We start from the raw sequence: 23,262 nt of genomic DNA on the forward strand, positions 1-23,262 counted from the left end.
AGTCCAACACCGCCTTCAGTGTGCCAGTGCAGCCTTCGGTCGCCTGAGGAAGAGAATGTTTGAAGACCAGGACCTCAAACCTGGCACTAAGCTCATGGTCTACAGGGCAGCAGTGATACCTGCCCTGCTGTATGCCTCAGAGACATGGACCATGTACAGCAGGCACCTCAAAGCACTGGAGAGGTACCACCAACGCTGCCTCCGCAAGATCCTGCAAATCCATTGGTAGGATAGGCGCACCAACGTCAGTGTTCTTGCTCAGGCCAACATCCCCAGCATCGAAGCTCTGACCACGCTTAATCAGCTCCGATGGACAGGTCACATTGTCCGTATGCCCAATACGAGACTCCCAAAACAAGCGCTCTACTCGGAGCTCCGGCACGGCAAGAGAGCCCCAGGTGGGCAGAGGAAGCGCTTCAAGGACACCCTCAAAGCCTCCTTGAAAAAGTGCAACATCCCCACCGACACCTGGGAATCCCTGGCCCAAGACCGCACAAAGTGGAGGAGAAGCATCCGGAAAGGCGCCGAACACCTCGAGTCTCTTCGCCGGGAGCAAGCGGAAGCCAAGCGCAGGCAGCGGAAGGAGTGCACGTCAACCCAAGCACCCCACCCATCCGCCCCTTCAACCACCGTCTGCCCCACCTGTGACAGAGACTGTAGGTCCCGCATTGGACTAATCAGCCACCTGCGAGCTCATTTTTAATGTGGAAGCAAGTCATCTTCGGTTCCACCTAAGAAGAGAAGGTCCATGTCAACGACTTTATGTTGTTGATGGACTGTGGCGCCATCATTTCCTGTTTTTTTGCTCATTGGTATGCTGGCAGAATTGCCACGTCTTTATTGCTGATTGGTTACCTGAGACACAACCTTCACCATCGATCAGAATAAACTGAACAAGTTTTCAATATTTGAGATCTCTTTTAAATCAAATGCTGGAGATAGATCACAGGTGGTTAGGCTTTGTTATCTTCAGCGATCGCCTTTACATTTGTATGAAACAAAGCGTGTAAAGTGGGGAGGACAATGTGTGAAGTTCGGAACGGTGAACAAGGTGCAGGTCCCCGCCTCACCCTGCGTTCAATGAACTCACCCTCGTCTCCCAGCTGCTCTTGAATTTTAGCGAGATCAGAACCGCCCACAACGCCAACTTTCACTTTTTTCTTTAAGTTTTGTAGAAATTCATCCATGTCCGGAGTGATTTTCTAAAGGGCGACAGCAGGGTGTAAAATCAGTGCAAGGTGCCGCATAAAAGGCCACAATTTATAAAAGTGAACCCGCCCATTTTATGGACATGTTTCTTTAATATGTATAAGGTCGCTGGAACAAGGTTTCCAACGGATGTGCATCAAAAGGTGCACTGGGTGGGGGATAGTGGACATGGGTGAAACTACTTCATGTTATAAGTTGCTTTGTTTTATGGCTTAGTTCTTTATTAGCTGTGGCTCTAAAAGGGTGGCACTTTAGTTCGGTTTTTGGTTGGATGACGCTGGGAAAACCCAGCGTCTCCTTGTGGTTTTGTGGAGTAAAGGTGCCACTTTGTGTAACAAGATGAAAGTGTTCCTTTAGACAAGTACACCTGAATGGAGGGTCCCGGTCCCCAGTCTGCTGCCGTGTCGGAGGCGGGCGGAACTATGTCCACCGGCCAAGGAGGGCGCTTCGTGTCCGACCTGCAGAGCCGACACCTACCTGCCGAGCTTCAGTGAGAGTCCCGTCCACATCAAACAAACACAGCACGCTCCTATCCCGCTCTCTCTCGCCCACCACTGCCGCCGCCATCTTGCTCTGTTGTCAATGACACCGGCCGGCTTCCCCAGCCAATCCCACCTCCACCCGCAGTGCGCAGGCGCCATGCCGTGCCCTGGCCCCGCTGGATCCTGGGAGGTGTAGTCCCGCGCGCGGGGTCGCCCCGGGCCGCAGGACGGGTGTTGCCGGGGCAGCGGACTACACTCCCCAGAATGCACGGCGTTCGAGTAGCGTCAGCCGCCGGCCCGGCATTGCAGGGTGGCGGATGCTGGCTGCCCTAACTGAATAAGCGATCTGTACTTCGCTGCGGTTAAATCTTTTGCCTGTGAAACACAACCCTACGTTACTCGCTGGGCATCGTTCGTCCATCGCTGCGGGGCGTGTGGGCGCCATGATACAGCTTGCCCTGAGCGGTGTTTCCAGGCCCGTTTTCCCAAGCAGGGTAGGTGCGCTGTGCGTTGTATAACACTCCCCCCCAAGACCATGGCTCACCTTGCCACCGCACAACCTGCTGTGGATCCAGGGGCCCTTCATTCTTCAGGGAAGGAGTGACTGACTGCCCAGGTGAAATGAACCACTGCTCTGTCATTATCAAGTATAATGCAACTTACTGACCCTTTCCCACCCCCATCTTAAGACCAGCATTGTCCACGGTATTATCCATAGGGTGCAGGTATATATAATTGATATAAAACGTCCTGAACTGGTATTTTTTTTGTAAAGAAGAAAAATATATTTTATGTGAATAATACATACTTTGAGCCGTAGCTCAGTTGGTAGCATTCTCACCTCTTGAGTCAGAAGTTTGTGGTGTTCAAGTCTCACTCCAGAGACTTGAGCACAAAAATCTAGGCTGATATTCCAGTGCAGTGTTGGGGGAGTGCTGGAGGTGCCGTCCTTCAATGAGACATTAAACCGAGGCCCCGTCTGCTCGCAGGTGGACATAAAACATCCCATGGCACCATTTTGAAGAAGAGCAGGGGAGTTATCCTCGGTGTCCTGGCCAATATTTATCCCTCAATCAACATCACTAAAAAACAGATTATCACCTTGCTGTTTGTGGGAGCTTGCTGTGTACAAATTGGCTGCCGTGTTTCCTACATTACAACAGCAACTATACTTCAAAAAGTACTTTGTTGACTAAAGCGCATTGGGATGTCTGGTGGTTGTGAAAGACACTATATAAATGCAAGTCTTTTTCTTTTCCCATCACAAAAAAAAGAGAAGGGGGAGGGTGAACAGTCAGGGGTCGTGGTTCACTTTGGGACCAATGACATGGGTAGGAAGAGGGATGAGGTCCTGCAGCAAGAATTTAGGGAGCTAGGTAGCAGATTAAAGAGCAGGACCTCAAAGGTTGTAATCTCTGGATTACTCCCGGTGCCAAGTGCAAGTGAGTATAGGAATAGGAGGATAGAGCAGATGAATGCGTGGCTAAAGAGTTGGTGCAGGAGGGAGGGCTTTAGTTTCCTGGATCACTGGGCCTGCTTCTGGGGAAGGTGGGACTTGTACAAGTCGGACGGGTTGCACCTGAACCAGAGCGGGACAAATATCCTTGCGGGGAGGTTTGCTAGCACTGTTCGGGGGGGGTTAAACTAAAATGGCAGGGGGTTGGGAACCTGAACAGGGAGACAGAGGGAAGGGAAACAGGGATAAAAGCAAAAGATAGGAAGGAGAAAAACAAAAGTGGCAGTCAGAGAAATCAACCGTTTAAATCAAACGTGGCCACAGTAAATAACAATTCTAATAGGTCTAAGAGCGTTAAAAAAAAAAGCCTGAAGGCTTTGTGTCTTAATGCGAGGAGCATTTGTAATAAGGTGGACGAATTGGCTGCGCAAATAGAGGTAAACGAATATGATTTGGTTGGGATTACGGAAATGTGGCTCAAGGATGGCCAAGATTGGGAACTCAACATCCAGGGGTATTCGATATTCAGGAAAGATAGGCGAAAAGGAAAGGGAGGTGGGGTAGCATTACTGGTTAAAGAAGGGATTAATACAATTGTAATGAAGGATACTAGCTCTGATGATGTGGAATCTGTATGGGTAGAATTGAGAAATACTAAGGGGAAAAAAACATTGGGAGTGGTATATAGACCTCCCAACAGTAAGGCGGAGGTTGGGGATGGCATTAAAAGGGATATTAAAGAAGCGTGCAATAAGGGCACAGCAGTCATCATGGGTGACTTTAATCTACATATAGATTGGGCCAACCAAATTAGTAACAATACTGTGGAGGAGGAATTCCTGGAGTGTTTACAGGATGGTTTCCTGGACCAATATGTCGAGGAACCAACCAGAGATCAGGCCATCTTAGACTTGGTATTATGTAACGAGAAAGGATTAATTAGCAATCTTGTACATGATCGAATTCTTCATTAAGATGGAGAATGAAGTAGTTGACTCAGAGACTAGGGTCCTCAATTTAAATAAAGTAAACTACGATGGTCTGAGGAGCGAGTTGGGTAGGATTGATTGGGGAATGGCACTCAAAGGGTTGACGGTGGATAGGCAATGGCAAACATTCAAAGACCGAATGGATGAGCTACAGAATTTGTTCGTCCCAGTTTGGCATAAAAATAAAACAAAAAAGGTGACTCAACTGTGGCTAACAAGGGAAATTAGGGATAGCATAAGATCCAAGGAGACGACATATAAATTGGCCAGAAAAAGCAATAATCCTGAGGATTGGGAGCAGTTTAGGATTCAACAAAGGAGGACAAAGGGATTAATTAAGAAAGGGAAAATAGAATATGAGAGTAAGCTTGCAGGGAACATAAAAACTGACTGTAAAAGCTTTTATAGATATGTGAAGAGAAAAAGATTGGTGAAGTCAAGCGTAGGTCCCTTGCAGTCAGAATCAGGGGAATTTATAATGGGAAACAAAGAAATGGCAGACCAACTAAATTCATACTTTGGTTCTGTCTTCACAAAGGAGGACACAAATAACCTCCCAGAGATGCCGGGGAACATAGAGCCTGATGAAAGGGAGGAACTGAAAGAAATCAGTATTTGTAGGGAAACTGGTGTTAGGAAAATTGATGGGACTGAAGGCCGATAAATCCCCAGGGCCTGATAATCTACATCCCAGGGTACTTAAGGAAGTGGCCCTAGAAATAGTAGATGCATTGCTGGTCATCTTCCAGAACTCGATAGACTCTGGAACAGTACCCATGGATTGGAGAGTAGCTAATGTTACCCCACTATTCAAAAAAGGTGGTAGAGAAAAAGCGGGGAATTATAGACCGGTAAGCCTGACATCGGTAGTGGGGAAAATGCTAGAATCTATTATAAAAGATGTAATAGCAGAGCACTTGGTAAGCAGTGACAGGATCGGACAAAGTCAACATGGATTTACAAAAGGTAAATCATGCTTGACTAATCTACTGGAATTTTTTGAGGATGTAACTGGTAAAATAGATAAGGGAGAACCAGTGGATGTGGTGTATTTGGATTTTCAGAAGGCTTTCGGTAAGGTCCCACATAAGAGATTTGCGTGCAAAATTAAGGCACATGGGATTGGGGGCAAGGTATTGACTTGGATAGAGAACTGGTTGGCGGACAGAAGGCAGAGAGTTGGAATAAACGGGTCGTTTTCCGAGTGGCAGGCAGTGACTAGTGGGGTACCGCAAGGATCGGTCCTAGGACCCCAGCTGCTCACAATATATATTAATGATCTGGACGAGGGAATTGGATGTAATATCTCCAAATTTGCAGACGACACAAAGCTGGGTGGGCGTGTGTGCTGTGAGGAGGATGTCGAGAAACTCCAGTACGATTTGGACAGATTGGGTGATTGGGCAGAAACATGGCAAATGCACTATAATGTGGATAAATGTGAGGTTATCCACTTTGGTGGCAAAAACAGGAAGGCAGATTATTATTTGAATGGCAATAGATTGGGAGAAGGGGAAGTGCAAAGAGACCTGGGTGTTATTGTGCACCAGTCGCTGAAGGTAAGCATGCAGGTGCAGCAGGCGGTTAAGAAGGCAAATGGTATGTTGGCCTTCGTAGCAAGAGGGTTCGAGTACAGGAACAAGGATGTCTTGCTACAGTTGTACAGGGCCTTGGTGAGACCGCACCTTGAGTATTGTGTGCAGTTTTGGTCGCCTTACCTGAGGAAGGACGTTCTTGCCATGGAAGGAGTGCAGCGAAGATTCACCAGGCTGATACCTGGGATGGCAGGAATGACGTATGAGGAGAGATTGTGTCGATTGGGCTTATACTCACTGGAGTTTAGAAGATTGAGAGGGGATCTCATCGAAACCTATAAAATTCTGTCAGGCCTGGACAGACTAGATGCAGGAAGGATGTTTATGATGGCTGGGGAGTCCAGAACCAGGGGTCATAGTCTAAGGATAAGGGGTAAGCCATTTAGGACTGAAATGAGGCGGAATTTCTTCACCCAGAGAGTGGTGAACCTGTGGAATTCTCTGCCACAGAGGGCGGTGGAGGCCCGTTCATTAAATATATTCAAAAAGGAGTTGGATATATTTCTTAAGGCTAAAGGGATCAAGGGATATGGGGAGAAGGCAGGGACAGGGTACTGAATTTGGATGATCAGCCATGATCTCATTGAATGGCGGAGCAGGCTCGAAGGGCCGAATGGCCTACTCCTGCTCCTATCTTCTATGTTTCTAGAACAGCCACATATCTGAACTAAACCTCAAACACTGATAATTTTATTTGGAAAAATATCAAAAACTTGTTTGGATCATTGGCAATTTTAATCATTCATTTAAAATCTTGCATAATTCTATGCACTGTGCAGATTTGGTTGTAAGTCACAATTATCTTAATTGTTGAATTATGTTGACTTGGGTGCACAGGGCACAATTTCAAAATTTGCAGATGACACAAAACTTGGAAGTATAGGGAAGTTTGTGTTAGACTTCAAGAAGACATAACCAGGCTGTTGGAATGGGCAGACACATGGCAGATGAAATTGAATGCAGAAAAGTGCAAAGTGATACATTTTGGTAGGAAGAATGAGGAGAGGCAATATAAACTAAATGGTCCAATTCTAAAGGGGGTGCATGAACAGAGAGATCTGGGGGTATATGTGCACAAATCATTGAAGGCGGCAGGGCAGGTTGAGAAAGTGGTTAAAAAAGCATACGGGATCCTGGGCTTCATAAATAGAGGCATAGAGTACAAAAGCAAGGAAGTTATTATGAACCTTTATAAAACACTGGTCCGGCCTCAACTGGAGTATTGTGTCCAATTTTGATAGAGGTGTTCAAAATCATGAGGTGTCTAGCCAGAGTAGATAGAGAGAAACTGTTCCCATTGGCGGAAGGGTTGCAAACCAGAGGACATAGATTTAAGGTGATTGATTGGCAGAAGAACCAAAGGCGACATGAGGAAAAACTTTTTTATGCAGCGAGTGGTTAGGACCTGGAATCCACTGCCTGAAAGGCAGACTCAATCGTGGCTTTCAAAAGGGAATTGGATAAGTACCTGAAGGAAAAAAATTTGCAGGGCTACGGGGAAAGGGTGGGGGAGTGGGACTAGCTGAAGTGCTCTTGCAGAGAGCCGGCACGGGCTCGACGGGCCGAATGGCCTCCTTCTGTGCTGTAACCATTCTATGATTCTATGTAGTTTATTGTTTTTTATATAATATCCTCATACCGGGATGTGATTTATTAAAACTACAGTTCATTGTACATGTTTGTTGTACAAGTAGATGTTTGAATTCCATTCTATAAGGCTTCAGTTTACAGATTGACTTTTCTTTTGTTCAGGTGACAGTTTTTAAGAACATATTCAGCTTTTGTCCAACAACTTGCCAGTCAAGATCTTTGTTACCCGTGTGTGCCTCAAGTATCCAAAAAAAGGGTTGGCTCAAGACTTGTGCCGTGGTACAACTTCAGCAAGCTGCGAACCTCCATCTTAAAGCACATGAAGGGCATAATACAGCAGGAGGATACATTCAACATCGGCATATGTCTGTTGATGGCCAGGAGCACTGGACACAGCCAAAACCCAAATTTCCAGATAATGAACACTTCACAGTGGTATACAGGTTTCAAGGAATTCGATTCTTGAGAGCTATTTCTCAGCTAAAAGTACTTCAGACTGGCATAACTGTGGCCCTTCTACCCACAGTTTATTACTTTTACCTGCAGGAGCAGGTTCAGTATGCTCTGGTTAGTTATATCACTGGATTATCGGGTTTTGCTATAGTCATGCTTTATTCTATGAGTTACTATTTAAGACGTTTCATAGGGATGCTATATCTGAATGACTCAGGCACCACACTGAAGATTTCACATCTGACCTTTTGGGGAAGGAGGAATGACTTTTACGTCCCAGTTGAAGATGTCATGCCGCTTGGAGATACAGGAGATGCAGCAAATGATATTATTCTACAGTTCAAACAGTATAATAGCACTGAGGTTTTCTACTTCACAATTAAGTATGGTCAGGTAATTGATAAGCAAAAATTCCTGCAAGTGTTTGGTGGAATTCAATAAATAAAGAATTTCACTCATTGGCTTCTTGATATAATAATTTGTAAAACAGTATGTTGGACAAAGTTAACATCTGCATACATGTTTAAATAAGCCAAGCTGTAGAGAAAACGCTTTTAATTTTATTTTTAACTTCACATCATGAAATTATAGGTTGTGAAATAAATGAAAGATTTAATACAGATTAAAGGTGCTATTTTTTACAGTTTTCACAACAGTGGGGGCACAGATGGTATAAATAATTATAATTCAAAAATCTCATTAGCAGAATGCATTCTGTAGGTGCTGGAAAATGTATTTCCTTCCTTTATACTTTGCACTTTTCCCGATGAGAGAGCAGACAGGTGACCTGCCTAAACATTTAGGGGGCAAAATTGGTTCGCGCCCCTTCTGGGGCGCTAACTTCGCTGGGGCGCTACTTTTAGCACCCCAAAAAATTCACTGGTAGCCCCAAGAGGGAGGCGGGGCGCTACTGAAAGCACCCCGCCTCCCTCTTTGGGCGCTGCGAGTAAATATCGCGGCGCTGCGTGCCACAGTGCCACGGTATTGCAGGCCTTCCTGTCCTTATTAAAGGGGAGGGGTCTAGCGCAGCACGACCCAGCCCAGCTGGGCTACCAGGGATCAGAGTGCCGGCAAAAGAGCCCGGCACTCAAGAGGATCCCGCGGTGGGGGGGCTTCACAGGAGGCCGGGGGCAGGTGCTAGCAGGCGGCCAGCAACAAAAATGGCCGCCCAGCACTTCCCCTTTAATTTGCGCCGCCCGGCTGCACGTACGCCCCACTGACCTTGTCGGAAGAGTGAAGCCATTGTCTTCGGTCCCTGCCACAATCTCCGTTCCCTAGCCACCGACTCCATCCCTCTCCCTGGTCACACTGAGGCTGAACCAGACTATTCATAACCTTGACGTCTTATTTGGCCCTGGGATGAGCTGGACAGGGTGGATGTGGAGAGGATGTTTCCTCTTGTGGGAGAATCTAGAACTAGGGTTCTCTGTTTAAAAATAAGGGGCCGCCCATTTAAGACAGAGATGAGGAGAATTTTTTCTCAGAGGGTCGTGAGTCTTTGGAACTCTCTTCCTCAGGGCGGCGGATGCAAAGTCTTTGAATATTTTTAAGGCAGAGGTAAATAGATTCTTGATAAGCAAGGGGATGAAAGGTTATCGGGGGTAGGCGGGAATGTGGAGTAGGTTATCGGGGGAAGGCAGGAATGTGGAGTAATCAGATCAGCCATGATCTTATTGAATGGTGGAGCAGGCTCGAGGGGCCGAGTGGCCTACTCCTGTTCCTAATTCGTATGTTCGAACTAGGAATGGTGTTCTGTGGAGGGAGTTTCAGGAACTAGGGTACAAATTAAAAAGCTCAACCTCCAAGGTAATTTCTGGATTACTACCTGAGCCACATGCAAATTGGCATAGGGACAAACAGATTCGAGGTTTCAATGCACAGCTGAAAGAGTGGTGTGGGAGACAGGAGTTTCAATTCATGGGGCACTGGCACCAGTACTGGGGAAAGAGGGAACTGTTCCGTTGGGGTGGGCTCCACTTAAACTGGGCTGGGACCAGTGTCCTGGCAAATCGAGTAACTAGGGTGGTAGATGGGACCTTAAACTAATAAGGGGGAGGAAGGGCTCAGGTAAGGGTAAATTTATATGTCTGAAGAGAAAAGTCAAGGCTGTAGAACAGAGTAGCGATTTGAGTAAAATCAAGCAGATTGTGTCAGCAAGGGACAGAGTTTGACAACAGTAACAGAGCATTAGCGACTAAGGCCACATCCAAGAAAAACAGTAAAAAGTTAAAAATTAAAGGCATTTTATCTGGATGTACGAAGCATTCGTAACAATATGGATGAATCAATGGCACAAATAGATATAAATGGGTTTGATCTAGTAGCCATTACTGAGACGTTGTTGCAGGGTGACCAAGGTTGGGAACTAAATATTCCACAGTACTTGAATTTTAGAAAAGATAGACAAAATGGAAAAGGAGGTGAGGTAGCCCTGATAATGAAGGATGAGATAAAGGCAGTAAGGAGAAAGGAATTTATCCCAGAAAATCAGGATGTAGAATCAGTATGGGTGGAGCTAAGAAATAACAAAGGTGTGTAAGATCTTAATGATCTCTGAATTCTTGGACAAGACACTAATAGGCTGCAATAGATCAAGATTTATTAACTTTATAACGTAATTAATACTTAACAAAAAGGCAATAGTTTTAACGAGTAGCTCGCAGCCCTTGGTCTCTGGAACCTCTCGGACACAGATGACGTCGTCTTAAGTCTGTTCCTTTTTTCTCGCAGTAAGTCTGTGTAAAGTTGTTCTTTGAGTATCGAGGTTTTAACCCTTTTATCAAAAGTTGGTTTGGCCAGTGTCCATATATGGTCTTTAACAAAATCACCTTTTATAATTGGTTCTAATGGTCAAAATACCATTGTCACTCAGACTAAGGTTAGCATCTTGGCCACTCCTTTTTCAGTACTTTTCCACAACCCTATCCATATGTCTTGTTATCTTTGTTTGTAGTTCTTCACCCCATTGGAATTTACCATAGCTCTTTCATTTCTAGCTTCAAGCAGTACAAGGCCTTTCTATACCAAGGGCCCAGCCCATGTCAGCGCTGTTTCACTAGTCCTGACAGTGTCCAGACTATCTCACTTCAATCTACCAGATGGATACCTTAACTTCCATGATCTCTCTCATTTTATGTCCTTATGCTAATTATCCTTTAAATGTTGTTGCAATTAGTTTTGTTAAACAAACTCTAATTTCTACTTAACGTTAGGATATGTCATTTAACAATTTAACCTTCACTCGCAGCCTGTGGCTGTTTGTTATCAGAGCTTAGCCAAAACTGCTTTTGACTGTCCTTGCGGCTGCATTCTGAACAAGTCTTAGCATTTTAGTTACCCAGGAGTAATTATGGGTAATATTATTTGGTCAATGGCTACACTTGAATTTATATGGTATATGATTCTCGTCTACTAAATATCTCTAAATATCTGTCTTTCATACAAGTGGAAGTAATTTATAGGCCCCCTAACAGTAATCATTGTGTTGGACAGAGTATAAATCAGGAATTTAGAGAAGCATGTAAAAAGGTTAATGCAATATTCCTGGGGGACTTTAATCTTCATATAGACTGGGCAAACCAATTTGGCAAAAGTAGCTGGAGTATGAGTTCATGGAATACATTCAAAGCAGTTTTCTGGAACAGTATGTCGAGGAACCAACTAGGGAATAGACTATTTTAGATCTAGTATTGTGTAATGAGACAGGGTTAATTAGTAATCTTTATAGTAAAGGATCCTCTGGGGAAGAATGATCATAATATGATAGAATTTTATGTTAAGTTTGAGAATGATGAGGTTAAGTCCAATACTAGGCTCTTAAATTTAAACAAAGTCAATTACGGAGGTATGAGGGGTGAGTTGGCTGAGGTAGATTGGGAAATTAGAAGATATGACCGTAGATAAGCAATGGCAGACATTTAAAGAAATATTCCAAAATGCTCAACTAATATACATTCCCTTGAAGAATTATAAACTCCACTGGAAAAGTGGTACAACCATGGCTAATTAGAGAAGTTAAGGATAATGTTTGATTAACAGAAGAGGTTTACAATGTTGCCAAAAATAGTAGTAAGCCTGGGTATTGAAACGGTTTTAAAAATCAGTAAAAGATGACCAAGAAATCGATTAAGAGGGAGAAAATAGAATATGAAAGTAAACTAGCAATAAATATAAAAACAGATTGTAAGGCCTTTTACAAGTATGTAAAAAGGAAGAAAGTGGCAAAAGTAAACATGGGTCCCTTAGAAGCAGAGACAGGAGGAATTATAATGGGGAATAGGGAAATGGCAAAGACATTAAACAAATATTTTGTATCCGTCTACACAGTAGAAGACCCAAAGAACATACCAGAGATTGTGAGGAACCAAGGGTCTAATGAGAGTGAAGAAATTAAAGAAATTAATGTTAGTAAAGAAAAGGTACTGGAGAAATTAATGGGACTAAAAGCTGACAAATCCCTTGGACCTGATGGTCTATATCCTAGGGTTTTAAAAAAGGTGGCTGCAGAGATAGTGGATGCATTGGTTTTGATCTTCCAGAATTCCCTAGATAATGTGGGGAAGTGTGAAATTATCCACTTTGGTAGGAACAATGGAAAAGCAGAATATTTTTAAAAGATGAGAGACTAGGAAATGTTGCTATTCAGAAGGATTTGGGTGTCCTTGTAGACAAATCACAGAAAGTTAACATGCAGGTACTGCAAGCAATTAGGAAGGCAAATGGTATGCTGTCCTTTATTGCGAAGGAGTTGGATTATAAGAGTAAGGAAGTGTTGCTGCAATTATATAGGGCTTTGGTGAGACCACACCTGGAGTACTGTGTACAGTTTTGGGGGGAGAAATTCGGTATTGCCCTGTTTGGGGCGCAATTATTGGCCGGGCGCAAAGTTTAGTGCTTGGCGCTAATTATCGCCTCCAACTGCAAACGTGGCTTCTATCGCCTCTGGAGGTGGTTGGAGCACTAAATCAGGCGCTACACCTCTTAAGGCACTAACGCCAAGGAGCGAGGCACTACCTCAGAGCACTGGCGAAGCTCATGTGATGTCAGCAATGGAACACGGACACACTGGCGCCGGCCAGTTCTTAAAGGGGAGGGTTGATCTTGCTCTCCATCCACAACCTGCTCATTGCAGCCTTGAATCTCGGCCTGGAGAGACCTGTACATCAATTCTGCTGGAAAGAACAATGGAGAGGCCCAGGGAAAGAGCTCAGAGTGCAGCCCCCAAGGTCTCTTCTAAATCGATGCAAGGAAGGGCAAATCAAAATTAACCTGCAAAGTGCTGCTCAATACCCAAAACTCCTTCACACAGCGTTGAATCTCTCCAGAAGTCTCTCAGAATGCGTGGTGCAAAAATGTCGCCGACAAAAAAAGGCAGGAAGCAGCCACCTTTAAATAGCACTCCCCCAGTCCCTTCCCAACTGCAAAACGTTCCCCTCAACCCGTCGTTGCTAGCGGCAGGCAGAAAGGCAGGGGGTGCCATTCAATATCCGGTCCGGGGAACTACTGGGGCGTTGCACGCTCGACTGACATCACGATCTGCAGGCACAGGAGATCGTGGTGGTAGTGTTTAGCATCGCCGCAAAATGGTAATTTCGCGAGCAGAGCAAACATCGGCGCGCCCGGGCGCTAGTTGCTTTGCGCCCTGTTAGGGCGCTAACGGGAGGTGCAAAGCAACCAAATTTTTCCCCCTTGGTCTACTTACTTAAGGAAGGATATACTTGCCTTGGAGAGAGTTCACCAGAATGATTCCTGGGATGAGATTTTTGTCCTAAGGAGATTTTGAATAGAATGGGCCTATATTTTCTGGAGTTTAGAAAAATGAGAGGTGATCTCATTGAAATGTATAACATTCTTAGAGGGCTTGACAGGGTAGATGCTGAGAGGCTGTTTCCCCTGGCCAGAGAGTCTAGAACTAGGGGTCACAGTCTCCGAATAAGGGGTTGGCCATTTAGAAGCCATTTATTCACTTAGAAGGTTATGAATCTTTGGAATTCTCTACCCCAGAGGTCTGTGAATGCTCAATCGATGAGTATATTCAAACATAGAAACATAGAAACAGAAGATAGGAGCAGGAGTAGGCCATTCGGCCCCTCGAGCCTGCTCCGCCATTCAATGAGATCATGGCTGATCATCCAAATTCAGTACCCTGTCCCTGCTTTCTCCCCATACCCCTTGATCCCTTTAGCCTTAAGAAATATATCTAACTCCTTCTTGAATATATTTAATGAATTGGCCTCCACTGCCTTCTGTGGTAGAGAATTCCACAGGTTCACCACTCTCTGGGTGAAGAAATTCCTCCTCATCTCTGTCCTAACTGGCTTACCCCCTATCCTTGGACTGTGACCCCTGGTTCTGGACTCCCCGGCCATCGGGAACATCCTTCCTGCATCTAGTCTGTCTAGTCCTGTTAGAATTTTATGTTTCAATGAGATACCCTCTCATTCTTCTAAACTCCAGCGAATATAAGCCCAATCGACCCAATCTCTCCTCATATGTCATTCCGGCCATCCCAGGTATCAGTCTAGTGAATCTTTGCTGCACTCCCTGTCTTGTTTTGCACACTTTGTACAAAACTAATAAATTGCAGGACAACGGAGTATTACAATTTAAACTATTTTAATGAAGCATCAGGTCTGTGCTTACTCATATCAGTACAGCACCGTGTGGACCCAGAAGTGACAATTATACACAACTACAAACTAGCGTGGATACTGATGGAGATATAACGGTCACCGGCATATATGATGATGCCATGGGAATGGGACGTTGGTTATACTCCTGCTCGCCACACAAGGGGCAGCGCGGATAAACAGCAGGTGTGGTCATCAGTACCATTAACATTATAGCAGGGTGGACTAAATTACCCCCATTCATTTGGGAACCAGGGCTTGAGGGACAATATTGCCAAGAATTGTGTAGCGATGTTCTTAAGCAGTTGGGATGTACTGATATAAGATGCTTTGAATTAACAACATGTAGATATCAAAAGCCGTCGCGATGTCCCACCACGGTGCCACCTCCAATGGATGGCATGATCAGGGTTGGGGACAAGAAGGCACTGTTGCATGATGTAACTATAGTCACTTTAGAGGTAACCTATAACCTGAGAAGTATAGTGCTGGCGTTGGAGGCCAATTGTGGTGATCACCCAGCATCAATTACTTGGGCGAAGCATAAATTGCAGCGATTACTTAGTGATTATAAGGACCGCATAGCCCCCAAAGTAGGGGCCTCCAAGGGGCGGCGGAGACGGAGTATATTAGGGGAAGTGGGGGGCTTGTTTGGAAGTGCCAACTTGGTCCCAAATTCATGGCAAATCACGGGCCTGGACAGCTGTGTCTCCTGGGTGGCACAGGAAAGCGCCAAGGGCCTGCGGGTCACAGCTCAGGGAACGGAGTATGCGCTTACGGCAGTAGAAGTGCAGGAAACCAGTTTACAGAGAGGTATAGAGGTCCTAGGGAAAGCCGGAATAAAAGCGACTGATTTACAGTCCAAGAGGTGAGCATGTGACATGCTAGCGCGGGACTTAATTGAAGTGTTGAATCAGACATTGAAGACATCAGGTTTGGGACGGTGCCCCGGCATGCGCAGAAGGAAGTCAGCAGTCTCAATCTGATTAACTGGGAGGCAGATAGACAGGAGCTCTTGGTAACCCGACCAGCAGGCGGGGCGGCTGTGGATGCATTTAGATTTCTAATGATGATGCCACAGGGGCACAAGAATGGGACACATCAGGGGGATGTAGAGTCTCTGGGAGTGGTCAGAGGCGAATCGGCATAGCGGGTGGGTACCCGCAGATACGTAGCACCTGGCAAGAATGGCACCCTCCTGATGACCACGGATGAGTGCTGTACTGAGTCGGAGCACTACATTGTGTGTACCTGTAACACCCTGAAACCGATAGATGAGGGCTCAGCAGTGGTGGTGATCGCAGAGCCTCTGGAAGGAGCCTTTAGGATGATTCAGGCATCTCCGACTCAGTGGTGTTTTCTGACCGACAAGAAGAACTACCTCTACGGAGGATTGGTATGTGCAAATAATCATACGTTTTGCCTTCAAGTTTCAGACTCTCTCACCTTGGGACATTTCCATCTACCAGGCAGAACCCTCGCCGGCCTGGTCTTCAGCCCATAGTGGGATGACGAGTTGAGCGTGGATGATACACCAGCGAGGGCCGCTAGGGTGGCGGTGGAACAGGCCTTGAAAACCACAATGGAATACATTGCATGGAGTAAACTGGCCATCACAAGGGGAAAAGTGGAGGCGGACTTGACCAAAAGAATGGCTAGAAGGCTGGGAGCTAAAAGGAAGGGAGCTTCAGCCATAGGCCCAGTAGGAGAGGGCCAAAGACAGCCTAACTGGTGGGACATAGGTAGAAAGTCAGCCACCATCGCCACCGCGCTCGTACTTATCATCAGTATATGCATCTGTTGCTATCAAAAACAGATGATATCCCAAGCGGTGCAAGTGGCGATGATGTCAAATAGGGGATACGCCCCGGTGTCAGTAGCCAAGATGCCACTCTGAGACTGGGGAAAAGTGGGACGTGTATGCCATATAAATCTGGCCGACTGGGTCCCAAACACAACCAATGTCACTAGGCAGAGTAGTAGGCGCAGGCAGGTAGTGCAGGGTCCCCTGTGGCCATCCCCCTCTCAAACAGATCTACCAATTTGGATATTGTTAAGGGAGATGGCTTATCGGGGGAAAGCAGCAGCAGCCAACTTCCTGGCACCATGGGTGGTTCTGCTGCACAGGACGGGAGGAAAAAGAGTGGGAGAGCTATAGTGATAGGGGATTCTATTGTAAGGGGAATAGATAGGCGTTTCTGCGGCCGCAAATGAGACTCCAGGATGGTATGTTGCCTCCCTGGTGCAAGGGTCAAGGATGTCTCGGGGCAGCTGCAGGGCATTCTGGAGGGGAAGGGTGAACAGCCAGTTGTCGTGGTGCATATAGATACCAACGATATAGGTAAAAACTGGGATGAGGTCCTAAAAGCTGAATATAGGGTGTTAGGAGGTAAATTAAAAAATAGGACCTCAAAGGTTTTAATCTCAGGATTGCTACCAGTGCCACGTGCTAGTCAGAGTAGAAACAGAAGGATATTTCAGATGAATACATGGCTAGAGGAATGGTGCAAGGGGGAGGGATTCAAATTCCTGGGACTTTGGAACTGGTTCTGGGGGAGGAAGGGCCAGTACAAACTGTGATTATCTCTCTGCCGAGGTGTGATAAATGGCAGTTGGAAAGGTTACCTGTAAACATCTGACATGATTCTCTGACTATATAAGCTGTGTCTTTATGCATTTCTCCACTTCACCTGAAGAAGGAGCAGCGCTCCGAAAGCTTGTGATTTCAAATAAAGCTGTTGGACTATAACCTGGTGTGTGACTTTTTACATTAGAATTAGTAGGGCAAGGTAAATCAATCAGTGGTCGCAGCCGTTCTGGATCTGGTTTAATCTTGTTTCCCGAGATAATATACCCCAGTAAATTTACCTCGGTGGTCGAAAAGATACACTTCTCTTTATTGAAAGTTAAGCCAACTTTTTCCGCAACTTGAAGGAATCTTTCTAGATTAAAATCGTGCTCCACCCTTGATTTGCCACACACCGTGATGTCATCTAAATATGAGAAGGTGTCAGAGAGAGAATTATCACTTATAAAAGTACCCATTGCCCGTTGAAAACAGGCGACACCGTTAGTAACACCGAATGGTACTCGGCAAAACTGGTACAGCTTTCCGCCAGCTTCAAAGGCCGTATATGGTTTGTCCCTCTTAGTGATAGGAATCTGATGATAAGCACTCTTTAGATCAATAGTGCTAAAAACCTTATATTGAGATACTTTATTGATAAGTTCGCACTGTCCATTACCCTGGGGATTATACGGGATAGTTCTGCTAGTAGAAATTCCCCGACTCTGGAGGTATTCCTTCAACTGGGAAGACATAAAAGAACTTCCCTGATCTGAATGGATATACGCAGGCATCCCAAAGATGACAAAAAGTTGAGTCAGACATTTAATAACTGTAGCAGCTGATACATCTGCACAAGGAAAAGCAAAAGGGAACCTTGAAAACTCATCCACAACAGTAAATATATATCGATTCTGAGTCGTTGAAGGAAGAGGCCCCTTAAAATCAACGCTCAGGCGTTCAAAGGGAGAAGTAGCCTTTATAAGATGAGCTCGTTGAGGTTTAAAGAAATTCGGTTTACACCGGGCGCAGACAGAGCATTACGAAGTCATCCGCTTGACGTCTTCAACTGAAAAGGGCAAATTCTTACTGCGTACGAAGTGTATCATCCTCGTAACACCAGGATGGCACAAAGCATTATGAAGATTAATAAGCGTATCTCCGTGAAGCACAGAACAATAAGCCCTCGACAGCGCATCAACGGCAACATTATCCTTCCCCGGACGATAGACTATATCGAAATGGTAGCATGCCAACTCGATCCTCCACCTCATTATTTTATCATTCTTAATCTTTCCGAAATGTTTGACATCAAACATGAAGGACACAGATTTTTGGTCAGTTACTAACATAAAATGTCGCCCAGATAAATAATGTCTCCATTTACGCAGTGCTTCTACTATTGCGTACGCCTCTTTCTCTATTGATGAATGTCTCTGCTCACTATTGCTCAGAGTACGTGAGAAAAAGGCCACAGGTCTTCCATTTTGGTTCAGGGTAGCCCCAATTGCAAAATCGGAAGCGTCCGTCTCAATCACAAAGGGAACCTGCTCATCAATAGAATGCACAACTGCTCCAAGGATATCCTTTTTAAGATTATCAAAACACATCCTGGCCTCCCATGATAGAGGATATGTCGTAACCTGAATAAGGGGCCGAATCTTCTGCAAGAAGTTTGCAATCCAATTAGAATAATAAGAAAACAGTCCAACAACTCGTTGCAAGGCCTTAGAATTAGTAGCCATGGTGTGAAGATGCCGGAGTTGGACTGGGGTGGACAAATGTAAAAAGTCACACAACACCAGGTTATAGTCCAACAGCTTTATTTGAAATCACAAGCTTTCGGAGCGCTGCTCCTTCTTCAGGTGAAGTGGAGAAATGCATAAAGACACAGCTTATATAGTCAGAGAATCATGTCAGATGTTTACAGGTAACCTTTCCAACTGCCATTTATCACACCTCGGCAGAGAGATAATCACAGCAGTGATTATCTCTCTGCCGAGGTGTGATAAATGGCAGTTGGAAAGGTTACCTGTAAACATCTGACATGATTCTCTGACTATATAAGCTGTGTCTTTATGCATTTCTCCACTTCACCTGAAGAAGGAGCAGCGCTCCGAAAGCTTGTGATTTCAAATAAAGCTGTTGGACTATAACCTGGTGTTGTGTGACTTTTTACATTAGAATTAGTAGGGCAAGGTAAATCAATCAGTGGTCGCAGCCATTCTGGATCTGGTTTAATCTTGTTTCCCGAGATAATATACCCCAGTAAATTTACCTCAGTGGTCGAAAAGATACACTTCTCTTTATTGAAAGTTAAGCCAACTTTTTCCGCAACTTGAAGGAATCTTTCTAGATTAAAATCGTGCTCCACCCTTGATTTGCCACACACCGTGACGTCATCTAAATATGAGAAGGTGTCAGAGAGAGAATTATCACTTATAAAAGTACCCATTGCCCGTTGAAAACAGGCGACACCGTTAGTAACACCGAATGGTACTCGGCAAAACTGGTACAGCTTTCCGCCAGCTTCAAAGGCCGTATATGGTTTGTCCCTCTTAGCGATAGGAATCTGATGATAAGCACTCTTTAGATCAATAGTGCTAAAAACCTTATATTGAGATACTTTATTGATAAGCTCATCAATCTTAGGTAGGGGGTACGCATCTAATTGAGTATACCTGTTAATAGTTTGAGAGTAGTCTATCACCATTCGCTTCTTATGTCTCTCATTAGTGGTGACAACTACCTGTGCCCGCCAGGGCGAAAAACTAGGTTCAATGATTCCTTCCGATAAAAGATGTTGAACTTCAGAATTAATAAATTCTTTATCCTGACTGCTATACCTTCTTGACTTGGTAGCAATTGGCTTACAATCCGGCATCAAATTGGAAAAAAGTGATAATGGAGAAATGAATAAAGAAGTTAATCCACAAATAGACAAAGGTGGCTTGGTTCCTCCGAAAGAAAGACTGAGGGACTCATGTAATTGAAGCACATCATGACCAATCAAAATGTCTGCACAGAGATTAGGCAGAACGGATAGGCGTATATCAGTATACGTATTACCTAGGAGAATTAATTTCACAAGGCAACAACCAGCTACTTGTGAGGTGAGAGTCGTCTGAGCCATACACACCTGATAGGAAACAGGCAAAATTTTCAAACGCTTCTCCCTCACAAACTGAAGACTTATAAAGCTCTCAGTACTGGCCGTATCTATAAGGGCCTTCACTTCTAACCCATTAACTTGGGCCATAACTATAGCTTTGTTTAGGCCATGGGAAAAGGCGGCAGAAACTGATGCAATAAACGCCCTATCTAAAGGCTGAATGGTCACAGAGGAGGCAACCGATTTGCAAACACGTGCGTAATGACCTCCCTTGCCGCATTTACTACACACAGCCTCCTGGACAGGGCACTTCAGACGGGGGGTGCCGGGCGTTCCCGCAAAAATAACACTTCTGAATCCTAGAGGCAACAGCTGCCGAAGTAGAAACTGTTTCGGAATCTGGCAAACCACTCCTATTAAATCCACGTAACTCCCTTTCATCCAGAACTGCCGAAAACACGGTCGCAGGCCGATCAAAAAGAGCATAAGAATCCGAACTTCTCTGAGCCAAATCCAATGTAGAGGCTTGCTCAAAAGCACTCTTAAGATCCAAGATCTTATTTTCTAATAACCGCTGACGAATTGATCTAGACAGTAATCCATTAATAAATGCATCCCGTACCGACTCTTCCCTATGTTCTTCTACAGACACGGCCTTATAATTACAGTTAGCACCAAGGCACCGGAGTGCTTATAAATAAGCATCCAAGGATTCTCCCGCCTGCTGCCTACGGGCAGATAAAAGGTGACATGCAAATACCTCATTTTTGGGTTTAACAAAAAATTTTTCCAACGTAGCAATAGCCAATTCATAAGTTTCACAGTCCAAAATATACTTATACACATCCGGAGCAATGTAGTTGATTAGTATATCCAACTTATTTAGAGATTGCTGATCCAACACACCCAAAAAGTTTTTAAATGTATGATACCAATGTTTTCATTTATCATCCACTCCTGCAGAATTAGGGTCAGCATTAAATCGTTCCGGTCGAAGATATCGTTCCATTATAGCAAAAGGTTAATAAATTGAAATAAAGGATAGATTTCCTTTCAAAAGCTAGGCTTTATTAACCTTAAAAAACCAGCAGTACATGTTGAGCACCCAGTCTCAACCAAACTGTAGAAAACTGAATTTAAGATGGCCACCACAGGTCACATGGAATCAACTAACCAATAAGTTTACAGCATATATCTCAAGGCAGGAAAACAGGCAACCAATTACAATGCTTCTTATAAAACAAGAATAATCACCACAGGTAGCATTGCTAGTTAAAGAGGAGATTAACACAATAGTAAGGAAGGATATTAACTCTGATGATGTGAAATCTGTATGGGTAGAGCTGGGAAATACCATGGGGCAGAAAACGTTAGTGGGAGTTGTATACAGACCCCCAAACAGCAATGCTGAGGTTGGGGATGGCATTAAACGGGAAATTAGAGATGCATGCAATAAGGGCACAGCAGTTATCACGGGTGACTTTAATCTACATATAGATTGGGCTAACCAAATTAGTAACAATACTGTGGAAGAAGAATTCCTGGAGTGTATACGGGATGGTTTCCTGGACCAATATGTTGAGGAACCAACTAGAGATCAGGCCATCTTAGACTGGGTATTATTTAATGAGAAAGGATTAATTAGCAATCTTGTTGTGTGAGGCCCCTTGGGGCGGAGCGATTATAATATAATAGAATTTTTCATCAAGATGGAGAGTGAAGTATTTGACTCAGAGACTAGGGTCCTGAATTTAAATAAAGGAAACTACGATGGTATGAGGCGTGAGTTGGCTAGGATGGATTGGGGAACATTACTTAAAGAGTTGACGGTGGATAGGCAATGGCAAACATTAAAAGATTGCATGGATGAACTACAGAATTTGTTCATCCCGGTTTGGCATAAAAATAAAACAAAGAAGGTGACTCAACCATGGCTAACAAGGGAAATTAGGGATAGCATAAAATCTAAGGACAAAATTGGCGAGAAAAAGCAGCAAATCTGAGGATTGGGAGCAGTTTAGGATTCAGTAAAGGAGGACAAAGGGATTAATTAAGAGGGGGGAAATAGAGTATGAGAGTAAGCTTGCAGGGAACATAAAAACTGACTGTAAAAGCTTCTATAGATATGTGAAGAGAAAAAGATTGGTGAAGTCAAGCATAGGTCCTTTGCAGTCAGAATCAGGGGAATTTATAATGGGGAACAAAAAATGGCAGATCAATTAAATACATACTTTGGTTCTGTCTTCACAAAGGAGGACACAAATAACCTCCCAGAGATGTCGGGGAACATAGGGTCTAATGAGAGGGAGGAACTGAATTAAATCAGTATTTGCAGGGAAATGGTGTTAGGGAAATTGACGGGATTGAAGGCCGATAAATCCCCAGGGCCTGATAATCTACATCCTAGGGTACTTAAGGAAGTGGCCCTAGAAATAGTAGATGCATTGCTGGTCATCTTCCAAAATTCTATAGACTCTGGAACAGTTCCCATGGATTGGAGGGTAGCTAATGTTATCCCACTATTCAAAAAAGGTGGTAGAGAGAAAACGGGGAATTATAGACCGGTAAGCCTGACATCGATAGTGGGGAAAATGCTAGAGTCCATTATAAAAGATGTAATAGCAGAGCACTTGGAAAACAGTGACAGGATCGGACAAAGTCAACATGGATTTACAAAAGGTAAATCGTGCTTGACTAATCTACTGGAAGTTTTTGAGGATGTAACTGGTAGAATAGTAAAGGGAGAACCAGTGGATGTGGTGTAGTTGGACTTTCAGAAGGCTTTCGATAAGGTCCCGCATAAGAGATTAGCATGTAAAGTTAAAGCACGTGGGATTGGGGGTAAGGTACTGACTTGGATAGAGAACTGGTTGGCAGATAGGAAGCAAAGAGTTGGAATAAACGGGTCTTTTTCCGAGTAGCAGGCAGTGACTAGTGGGGTACCGTAGGGATCGGTGCTAGGACCCCAGCTATTCACAATATATATATTAATGATCTAGACAAGGGAACTAGATGTAATATCTCCAAGTTTGCAGATGATACAAAGCTGGGTGGGCGTGTGTGCTGTGAGGAGGAGGCCGAGAAACTCCAGTATGATTTGGACAGATTGCATGATTGGGCAGATGCATGGCAGATGCAGTATAATGTGGATAAATGCGAGGTTATCCACTTTGGTGGCAAA

At 44.5% G+C, this 23,262-nt stretch overlaps 2 protein-coding genes across 5 annotated transcripts in view; one reads left to right on the top strand and one right to left on the bottom strand.

Moving 5' to 3' along the window:
- pmm2 (phosphomannomutase 2) overlaps nt 1-1,826 on the bottom strand; it is a 40,591-nt gene extending 38,765 nt beyond the window's left edge. Inside the window, exons 1-2 of one of the 4 annotated variants that reach the window (XR_015079969.1) lie at nt 1,687-1,825; nt 1,091-1,202 (exon numbers count right to left, since the gene is read on the bottom strand). Coding sequence is in view for 3 of the 4 variants with exons in the window: in XM_086000860.1 (XP_085856986.1) it covers nt 1,091-1,202; nt 1,687-1,776 (202 nt within the window). In the remaining variant the exon portion in view is untranslated. Of the gene's footprint in view, nt 1-1,090; nt 1,203-1,686 lie in introns of all 4 variants that reach the window. The other 3 variants (XM_086000860.1, XM_086000863.1, XM_086000861.1) reach the window with 3 other exon arrangements.
- Nucleotides 1,827-1,905: 79 nt separating this feature from the next.
- On the top strand, nt 1,906-8,549 carry tmem186 (transmembrane protein 186). The gene is made up of 2 exons (XM_086000864.1): nt 1,906-2,185; nt 7,484-8,549. The coding sequence occupies exons 1-2, from the start codon at nt 2,135-2,137 to the stop codon at nt 8,213-8,215; spliced, it is 783 nt and encodes a 260-aa protein (XP_085856990.1). The 5' UTR covers nt 1,906-2,134; the 3' UTR covers nt 8,216-8,549.
- The last annotated feature ends 14,713 nt before the right edge of the window (nt 8,550-23,262 follow it).

The sequence above is a fragment of the Somniosus microcephalus genome, chromosome 11 (assembly GCF_052327205.1).
Source record: "Somniosus microcephalus isolate GS21.2 chromosome 11, FLI_Smic_1.0, whole genome shotgun sequence".
In the NCBI taxonomy this organism is placed as follows: domain Eukaryota; kingdom Metazoa; phylum Chordata; class Chondrichthyes; order Squaliformes; family Somniosidae; genus Somniosus; species Somniosus microcephalus.

Coding starts and splice junctions, on each gene's coding strand:
- tmem186 (XM_086000864.1), top strand. CDS start 2,135: ATGATACAGCTTGCCCTGAGCGGTGTTTCCAGGCCCGTTTTCCCAAGC. Junction 2,186..7,483: donor GGCCCGTTTTCCCAAGCAGG/GTAGGTGCGCTG, acceptor TCTTTTGTTCAG/GTGACAGTTTTTAAGAACAT.